The sequence below is a fragment of the Accipiter gentilis genome, chromosome 20, assembly GCF_929443795.1.
Source record: "Accipiter gentilis chromosome 20, bAccGen1.1, whole genome shotgun sequence".
Classification (NCBI taxonomy): domain Eukaryota; kingdom Metazoa; phylum Chordata; class Aves; order Accipitriformes; family Accipitridae; genus Astur; species Astur gentilis.
Genome location: NC_064899.1, coordinates 1,681,031 through 1,691,242, shown reverse-complemented (window position 1 = coordinate 1,691,242; position 10,212 = coordinate 1,681,031). Strand labels below are relative to the sequence as shown.

At 43.8% G+C, this 10,212-nt stretch overlaps 1 protein-coding gene across 1 annotated transcript; it reads left to right on the top strand.

The window, feature by feature from the left end:
• Window positions 1–283: 283 nt before the first annotated feature.
• Window positions 284–5,644, top strand: LOC126048662 (carboxymethylenebutenolidase homolog). The gene is made up of 5 exons (XM_049823945.1): window positions 284–489; window positions 1,147–1,254; window positions 3,145–3,287; window positions 3,707–3,798; window positions 5,465–5,644. Exons 1-5 carry the CDS (start codon window positions 284–286, stop codon window positions 5,642–5,644), a joined length of 729 nt encoding a protein of 242 aa, XP_049679902.1.
• The last annotated feature ends 4,568 nt before the right edge of the window (window positions 5,645–10,212 follow it).

The window sequence follows — 10,212 nt, the reverse complement described above, 5'->3', positions numbered from 1 at the left end:
GTGCAGGTTGTCTGTAATTTTATAACTTTGCATTTGCTATTTCTCTTCATTCTCGGCTTAGTGACACATAACGGACTAAGAGACATTTGGCACTGGAACATTGCTTTTGCTTTTTTTCCTACTTTCTCCTTTCAGACAAGGATGTCAATGTTACTTACAGAAGTTATCAAACTACTTTATGCATATTGTATTTGCCTTCATTTGCCCTTAATAATTTGTGTTAACAAATTGTGTTGACTTTCTTGCTCTCTCTCTTTTTTTCTTTTTTTTTTTAGGTTTCCAAATGGCCGATCCTTTTCTATATGGTACTGGAGAAAGATCTCCTTATGGATGCCTTGGACATGAAGTACAAATTGAGCACATCAATGCATATGTTTGTAGACCATCTTTTTTCACAGACAAAGCTGTGATTGTGATTCATGATATATTTGGATGGCTGTTCCCAGACATTAGATACATAGTCGATTTGATTGCAGGTCATGGATACATGTAAGCGACTGTCTTTCCTATCTTCCTCTTAAATGCATTGGCAGATCACCAGGCCCAAAGCTAAGCATGGCGTATGGTGTTTCCCATACACATAGGGCAACTATACCATTTTGGTCTAAGCAAGTGAAAACGCAAAGGGACAAAATGTGTCCATGAGGCCATCAAAGCCACTAAAATTGACCCATGAAAAATGGCTACCTGAGCACAAGGCCACAGGGAGAGTCACAAAGTGCCAGTGTTTGTGCTTACGTGGCAGTGTGGGTGATTAAAAGATAAATGTTGGTATGTATCTTTAAGTTTTATAAGCTTTTCAGAACCAAACCTTTTGAACAGTTGCTTTAGCTTTTACTAGCGAAGAGATATATATGTGTTTATATAGAATCAGGAGGGCTGCTTAATCCTTTTACTTTTATATTTAAGTATGTCTAAGGAAATAACGAGAGTTTATTTGTGGGTTGTATTTTATTTTTTTTTTTCATAGAAAGACACACACTTTTAGCTCTGCTGATTGCCAGAACAGGATAAGTAGAATATGATTCAGGTAGTAACCATGTAGATGTGTACTCTGGACTAGACAAATCATTAGGACCCATTTAGATATTCACAGATTCTCCCCACCTGGATGTGAAAGTTGACTTGATTCCATGTCTCACACAGAACCATCTGCCCAGACTTCTTCAAGGGAACAGACCCCTGGAAAACTACTGATCACTGGGCTGACTTTGCTGACTGGATGAAAGATCATGATCCTATGAAAGTAGACAAGTAAGATGCATATTTGTACTTGAACTTTAAAGAGCATATAGCAAATGAGAGGAATTTATATGAAATGTTAAAGGTGGCATCTCACAGCAGGGCAAGCTGCCTGCACGCACACAATTGCTTATTCTGGGAGGTTCTGCTGTGGTTCTGGGCACTATCTTGGCTGGGATTGGGAAAGGACCATCTGCTCCATCCAGCCCTCTGCTTATAATTCCCATCTTGTTTTCCTGGCCCCTTTTCTAACTATATCATACTGACTGCAGAGGCTCATAGCCAGTGTTTCGCAGGCTATGAAATACTCAGCACTCTCACCCACAAGTGCTGACTCTGCCTCCGGTTCCTCAAGATAAGGAGGAAATCTCCTCCACAACTGCTCATGTTATCTGCCAGGTGTCACTTGCCCATCTTGCTTTCTGCCTTGTAGATAATGATAGGTGCAGATGATATTCTCCTGAGCAGCACCAGATCAAGCTTTGCAAGACTGCCCAAAACCTAAGATATATCTGATCAACGATCCTGTTTTTTCTCAATGTGAAATAGAGTGCCCACTATCTGTAGAGCCCAGCAGTGCCTGTAACAAGGCTTCCCTGAATTATGGGAGGCATTACTGTTTCTTCAGCATCTATCACCACAGCCTAAAACTTTGGAAGACGATAGTGAGGCAGTGACACCCTATTAGTCAGCTATCATCTTGTAAACCACAAATATTCTTCTGAACCTTTCAAGAGATCCCAGTGGTCATAGGCTAACTTCAACATCTCTCAGCAAAGCTTTTGACCATATAGTTGCAGAAGCTGTGACTGAATTTTTTGAAAAGACAAATGACTAACGCACCTGTAAAAAATCCTGCTTCAAAGAGCGAGCAGATAAGTGGGCACTGTCTTAAACAATTAAGCGCTCAAGTACATGCCTGTGCTGTCTTTTGGGGGTTTGCTTGTAGCTGCCCTCAAGGTCAGATCCATCACTCTTTCAGAACACAAAGAATGAAACACACCCATGACTTAGTACCCTTCCAAATAAATCAAATCTGAGAGAGCTCATCCGTTCACAGCACACACGCTACAGGCCTAGGACACGATCTCCTGATTGCGCCACTCTCGTACTGCTTTGTTGTCAGCCTAAGCAAACCTGTGACAACCGTACTAATGTGCATAATATTTGAAAATAGTTATTAGTATATGCAGTCTGCATTTAAAATTAATTTTAAACTTGGTAGATAATAAAAAAGATAAAACTATTGAGACCTAAGGAGTGAGCAATTAAAAAAAAAAATTACCTGCTCTGGCCTACATTAAAACCAATTTGCATATTTTTTGCATTATACCTCATGCAATACCTGTTTTTTTAAACATTATAGTTACTGATGGTTTAATTTTGAGTAATTGCTACTAGTATAGTATTATTGTATGTGGGCTTGGTAGGATATTTTAATATTAACTCATGGAACAGGAATGACATACTCAAGATAAATCTTTATCTAAATAGGTAGACTCTGGAGAGATAGCACAGTGAAGCTTATCTATTCCTACAATCCATAATGCAAGATATTGTTCTACTTGCAGATATGTCTTGTCTTTAGTTGTCCTGTCCTAGACAAAGTGATTCAATTAAAAATTTGCTTCTTTTGAAAACAAAGGAGCAGGTCACTCTTCAGGTAAGTATTTAAGTACCTACACCTGTACTTCCCTAAACTAGGACCAGGGTTGTTAACTCCCATTTAAGAATAGAAGCCACTGCTCTGGGGTGAAATGTGTTTTTTAAGTATTCTCTGTTTTAAATGATTGGGAGTGCAGATGCAGAAAAATTCATGTATCTCTTTTAATTTACTACTTAAATTGTCACGTATTGATTCTGCAATAGATTCCTTAGTTTACTTTTGTTTATATGTCTTAGGGAAGCTGATGTTGTCTTGAAGTATCTAAAGGAACAGTGCGGTGCAAAGAAGATTGGTGTCGTTGGGTTTTCCTGGGGTGGAATGGCAGTACATCACTTGATGCTGAAAAATCCTCAATTAACCGCTGGGGTGTCCCTCTATGGTAGTGTAGAACACATGAAAACTTACATGGGCTCATATGACTACGCATAGTTTGTAACTCTAGTTATTGCTTTGTAAGAATTTCTGTAAATGCTCCACTCAAAGGTGAGTTGCAGATTTTAATTATGGTTATTTCAGCAATATGCTATATTGGTATAAACATATAAGAATGCTGTGAACCAGAAAAAAGAATGCTTCCTTTTGCACAGTAATTTTCTAATCTTTTTTTTTTTTTTAGTGCTTGGAGAGTGGGGAAACATATTTTCCAAATGCTTTTTTTCTCCATCCAAATAGAAACTGTCCTGATCTAAAAAATGCACATAATGAGTAAAGCTAAATAGAAATTTTGTCTTTTAATTTGCCATTTATCTTGCAAGAATGTTAACCTCACTAACAGACTGTTTCTCAAAAACATTGTAGGAATAATTAGGGACTCTGAAGAAAGATACAATTTACTAAATCCCACATTTTTCATTTTTGGTGAGAAAGACCACACTATTTCTTACAACCAGGTAAGCTGTTGTCTTGGAAATTCTTCTTCTTTTCCCATAGTTCTTTCATCCCACACAGAAATCCTAGCTTGTTAGAAACCATTTTCAGATACAAAAAATCAGACAGGCTGGATTGTTTTGCTTATATTTCAATTTACCCCATACCTTGCTTAGGTTATTCAAAGCTTCTTTTTTGAGGTGAGAAATGCAGTAAAGAGCAGTTGTTGGTCTCTGAGTGGCTGGACAAGCAGTGTGAAACTGGGCAGGGACATCCAACTGGTAGGAGCCAAACATCTCAAAGACTGGGATACTAATGCTGTGGATGAGAGAACAGGTAGTTAAACCACTGAATTTGGACACTGAATGGAAAAAAAAGTAATTTCAGCTTAGTAACTGAACTTTCTGAGTATGTGGACCAATGACTAATTGATTTTGGTACGAGATGACAAAATTAACTGTGTCAGAAGAGTGGGCGTGAATTTTTAACTAAGATGATGACAACTCGTGGACACTCTTTTGTCTCCTGGCTGCCAGTTACGTTCTGATATAACCCCTGTTGTAAGTGTATCTGAGAGGTTGGATAAATATATGGGTAGGAAACTGGTGCCCTCTTCTGTGCATAAATTCTTTCTCTTCAGTGACAAGGATAGCATACCACCTCTAGCATAGTTGGTTGTGAAGGAGTAGGGTCTAACTGGGGAACTGGCAGCGTGCTCTGGGAATGCAGAAGCCAGATGGTATTTACTTCGAACTGTAATTCAGTATGTTGATCTGTACCTCAAATATGTGTCTCCTCTGCACAGGAAAACAAATCCTTCACTCCCTGTCCCCTTTTTATCATGAAAATGTCTTTTTCCCATGAGCACAATTTTCATAAATACATTTTTTTCCATCATGTGTTACACACTGAAATGATACCTTTTTGTCCTGAAGCTTTCCCTCTGAGCCACCTGTTCAGACTGTGTAAGAAAAATTCTTGCATTAAAAAAAACCCCAACCCTCAAATACACTGTTTTCTGCACTGAGCAATAAAGAGCTCGGGGGGGGGGGGGGAGTGAACATGAAATAAATTACAATACTGACTCTAATTTGCACAATGGGTAGAATTGAGCTTGCAAAATAAGTTTTCATCTTCCTATTTTCTGACTTTTTAATGGAAATGCGCACAAAAGTATGTCTACACTTGTATATAATCATATGGTTAGTACTCTCTGGGTGCAAGCATGTGTGTACTTATCACCAAAAGATTGTGCAGGAGCAGTGTCTTTTTGTTATACAGTAAACTAAAAAAACCCTTCTGTTTTCTTAAACTCTGTTACTAAGCCTATCAAAATATTTTGGACTGAGAGTCACGGAGGTTTATGGAATATCTTATCTCAAGATCAGAGCTTAAAATCAGCCTACAAGCTTACGTCTCTGAATAGAAATGGACCTGTTCCTTTACGGCAATAAGATTTACCAAACCATATTTGCAGTAACTGTTGAGGTTCTTAGACTCACGCATACTTTTAGAAAATGTTTCAGTCTTATATTCCAAAGAGGGGTTTTCTCATCTCTTGAGCCACAGAACCTGCTTCAAGTGTGACAGTGGAGAAAAGACAAAGGTGTAGAGATAGGAGAAAGAGCAGGTTTGGCAAATATAATAGAAAAAACCCATAACATAATGGAAAAACTCTTTCTTTTACAGATCACCTTATTGGAGGAGAAGTTGAAACAGTACTGTAAAGTTGCATATAAAATTAAAGTTTATCCTGGACAAGTTCATGGGTTTGCACAATTGAAGCCAGAAGATATGAAACCTGATGATAAACCTTATATTGAAGAAGCTAGAAAGGATATGATTGATTGGCTCAAAATGTTTATTTGACAAAAGCATAAAGTAATACTAGGCTTCAATATCAGTGTTTGATTTGAGAGAAGAAAACAGTCAAGGGAGAACTATCTGGTTTTGAAAACTGTCACGAACAGAAAGAGGAACATTTTAATTTAAAGTTCTTAATTATTTTTTTACATGATTGTGAAATCAAAGCTGGACTAAAGGACAATTAGGCATTAAAAAGTTGCTTGAATTTATCTTGCTTTGTATTTGCTTCATTTTTCTGCATTATTATTTTCTACATCAATAGTAACGATGCTGTTTATCCATTTGTCTTTGCTAGCGAGCATGACTTCATCGTGACTTTACCTGAGTAGCTTCATGCTTTGTTTTGGTATGATGATTGGTGGTCATAGGTGTTAACATGGAAATACCCTGGGTTTACATACAGACTTTTTTTTTTATTAACTACAGGGCATTTGTCACAGATATACTGCTGTGCTGATCAGAATTTCCTAGGTGTGAAACAAACACTTGGCTACGTTAAGGAGTTAGGAAGGAATGATGTCGTTAGGTGGCAACCTCCAGGTAGTCCCTTGGCAATACTAAGGAGGGCACTTCTAGTATTCCTTCATCAACATCAGGGGAAAATGTAACCAGTCCCTCCTGGCTGCAGAAGTAACCCAGGCACGAATGCTGTGGAAACAGTGGGTTTATTGTCCTGGTCCAAACTGTGGTGATCAGGCACAGGGCTGACAAACAGGTACCCACGCTCAGTCCTGATGATAACGTTTGCTTTACATTATACCCCTTGATCCTCTCTCAAGTTCTTTCCCTATATCCCCCTTATCTCTTCCCAAGTACACAACGTATAAACAACAATAAACATCCCTGCTTACTCTTACCGCACTGGCCCCAGTTTTGTTGACCTGCCGACTTTTTTTTTTGGTTACTTTTTTTATTTCATTGCCTTGGTAATGACTTGGCAACTTGTGTTTACTCAGAAATCCTCTAAGGGACCCATGTCCCTTTTTATTTTCTACAGCACCTCTCAGTTTCTCACCCTGTCAATGTACCCATAAATCAAGCCTAGCTCTCTGCATGGATATTGCTTTCCCTTTGCCAGCAGGAATGTTTGGCAGTTTCACACATTGCTATCCTATCGGAGTAACTATAGGGTCAGGGTTGTCCACGTGCCTCAACAGACAGAGTATGTTAAACGATACTGCTGTGAGGAGAGGTGTCACGAAATCAGAGGCACCGGACAAACTGCATGATGCTCAGCAATCTGGCCCGCCGGTCAGCACCTGCCTGGATATCAGCACGTCTGTCTTTGCCTTTTGGGTGGCAGTATCAGTGGAGGTATGGCTATAGACACGTTGATGGAGGATGCTCGTAGTTAAAGAGAATGAAACTTGAAACTGTAAGCATTGTGTTACAGCCAAGAGAGCTGTCCTGTTGTGAGCACAGGGGTATCAACCATGACTGACCTTCTTGCTGGGGTGCCACGCTTCTGCCAAGCTGGCCACGGCGGCTCCACAACCAAGCGCCGACCTGCTGAAATAAATTTCCTCCAACACCGTGACAGAAGGATAAAAGAAAAATAATGTGTGTGTGGTTTTTAAGTACCTCCCTGGATATGCTTTGAGACTCTAGACCAGGTTTCAGGCGGTACTGGGGGCACCTGGAGAAGTGCTGGTCGACAGCCGGCTGAATATGGGCCAGCAGGGTGCCCAGGTGGCCAAGAAGGCCAACGGCATCCTGGCCTGTGTCAGGAACAGCGTGGCCAGCAGGAGCAGGGCAGCGATCGTCCCTCTGTACTCGGCACTGGTGAGGTGACACCTCGAGTACCGTGTTCGGTTTTGGGCCCCTCACTGCAGGAAAGACATGGAGGGGCTGGAGCGTGTCCGGAGAAGGGCGACGAAGTTGGTGAAGGGTCCGGAGCACAAGTCTGATGAGGAGCGGCTGAGGGAACTGGGGTTGTTCAGCCTGGAGAAAAGGAGGCTGAGGGGAGACCTGATCGCTCTCTGCAACTACCTGAAGGGGGGTTGTAGCGGGGTGAGTGTTGGTCTCTTCTGTCAAGTAACTAGTGATAGGATGAGAGGAAATGGCCTCAAGTTGCGCCAGGGGAGGTTTAGATTGGATATTAGGAACAATTTCTTCACCAAAAGGGTTATCAGGCACCCAGGGATGTGGTAGAGTCACCATCCCTGGAGGTGTTCAAAAAACGTGTAGACGTGGCACTTCAGGACACGGTTTAGCAGCCACGATGGTGTTGGGTTGACGGTTGGACTCAGTGATCTTAGAGGTCTTTTCCAACCTAAACGATTCTCTTCTCATTAAGTGTTGCCAATCCCCCCTCCACACACACACTTTTCCACCCGAGGCCGGGGCAGCCCCCCCCCCCCCCCCCCCAGCTCCCAGCCGCCCGCCATTATCGCCCGAAGCTCCGGGAGTGGGGCCCGGTCCCTCCAGAGCCACCCCTGAGCTGTTCACCCGGCGGGGGCAGCCCTCCCCGCCCCGGATCCCGGCCGCCGGGTCGAGCCGTAAGGGCTGCCCCCCCTCAGGGGCCGGGCAGGCGGGAGCGCGGCTTGGGGCCCTCCTGAGGAGAAAGAGGCGGGAAAGCGGGGAACGGGGCGGGCCGGCGGCTGCAGGGCCGGGCACTCTGGGCGGCCGGGCCGGGGGGCGCTGAGGGGACCCCGGGCTGCCGCCGCCTTCGCCCTCTGCGGGGTCGGTGCAGGAGGCGGCCGGCGTGAGGGGAAGCGCCGAGCTGGGAGGCAGGGAGGATGTTTCACAGCCAAGCGCTGGAACAGCCTGCCCTGGGAAGCGGTGGAATCTCCTGATACCGAAAAGCCGGTTGAAGAAACTCTCCGAGACTCGTTTTGGAGTTTTAGAAAGCAGGCGTTCTTTATTGAAGCGCTGGGTGCACGGGGGATAGTTCCATCTAGCGTGCATGCCACAGCTTTAGCACTAGCAAGTTATACAGAATAACTAATTGCATATTAATCAGATTAGTATACATATACATAAAAATAATTGCAACTGATTATCTCAGGACTGCCTGCATCCGATCACGCGCAATGAAGGATCCATTTGAGACGAAGGGCTGCTTTTGCGACCACGGACCCATTTAAAGTTCTTGCTGGCTGTCCTTGAAGTCTTTATTCTTGTTCTTTGATCTTGAAGCTTAACGCAGTTTCAATCACATGTGGTCAGTTGTTCTCATTTAGCGTACAGGAACATCTAGTCATAAGAGCAAAGAACTGCAAAACTTAGGAGTAACTACCTCTACTAGCTAATTGCTTGGCTATACTTTTGTCTATTGTTTCAATCATAGTGTTAGTATAAGATTTCTAATAATTATTTACCAAATCTCACTTTTACAGTCACCTAGTAGCAAATATCCACAGCTGGTACAAATATTAAAACCACCAAAATATTTAGACATACCATCCAGAATGTATGGAAAATATGCTATCACTCCCTCGCTGGAGGGTTCCAGAACCCCTCAGGGTGAAGCCTTCAGCAATCAGGGAAGCTTAGAAGCTGCCCCAGCCTACAGCAGGAGGTTGGATGAGGTGACTCGTAGAGGCACCTTCAACCCTAAAACAACTCCGACCCCCTGAAATCGCCACGCCGACCTGGTGCTTTCTGTGCGATAACCTGAGTCTGTGTTAGCCCGCGTCCCCAGACGGCCAAACCAGGTCACTAGCTGTATCTCGTGTAGCCAACTGTCCAGGTCCCGATCCTGCAGCGTTCCCCAAGGAGAGCTGCAGGCCCTTGGCACCGCTCCTGTCCCTGTGTGCCATCACGACCTGAGAAAAACGCTCCGAGTATTGTGGGTTTGTGAAGGCAGCGCCATACATAACGTCATTTTCGTAGGAGGGGGGGTGCGAGCATGATGAAGCTTTTGCTAATCAGGAAAACAGAAATTTGAGGGAGCTGGGAAAGCAGCGTCTGCTGTAGCTTGTCCTGAACTGAAAAATGCCCGTTGTGTTGCTGGTGTCAAAAAGCTGTTTGAAGTGGGCTAGAAACACACATCGCATGCGCAGCAGCTGTTCTCCTGTTTGTTTTCCCAAATACTATGCAGCTTTTTAAAAATACGCAGCATTCAGTGGGGAGCTTCCTTAGATGAAGCTAACGAGCCGGGCGCAGTAGCTGTGGGATAGCCCGTGTGGGACGCAGCTGCAGGTTGTGTAAACAGCTTTTATAGAAGAGGTGTGAAAGCCTGCCTGTACTCTTCTCCAAATCTGCTGAGCCTAGGTCATCAGAGCTGGTGTAGGGTGTCTCCAGCCACGCTGGGGATCCAGGCTCTCCTGCTGTTCACAGCATGCGGCCACGGCTTCTGGGGCCCCTGATAAATTGTTCCCAGGCTTGGTTGGTCGACCTTGGTGGTGGTGGATGCCCTGACTTCATCCCGGTTCATTCCCCTCTGCCCTCATCCCCCCTCCGCAATGTGCAGGTAAGGAGCTTGCGGGCAGTCCATAAGCTTTCCTCCAGGTGTTTAATGGCCGGATTGAGGCCGGATTCCTCACTCCTGCGGGAAAGGGGAGGATGGTTTCACGCCAGAGAAAGAAAGGAGGCCTTTTCTGTGCATAACCCCTAGCTGCTCGGCCCAG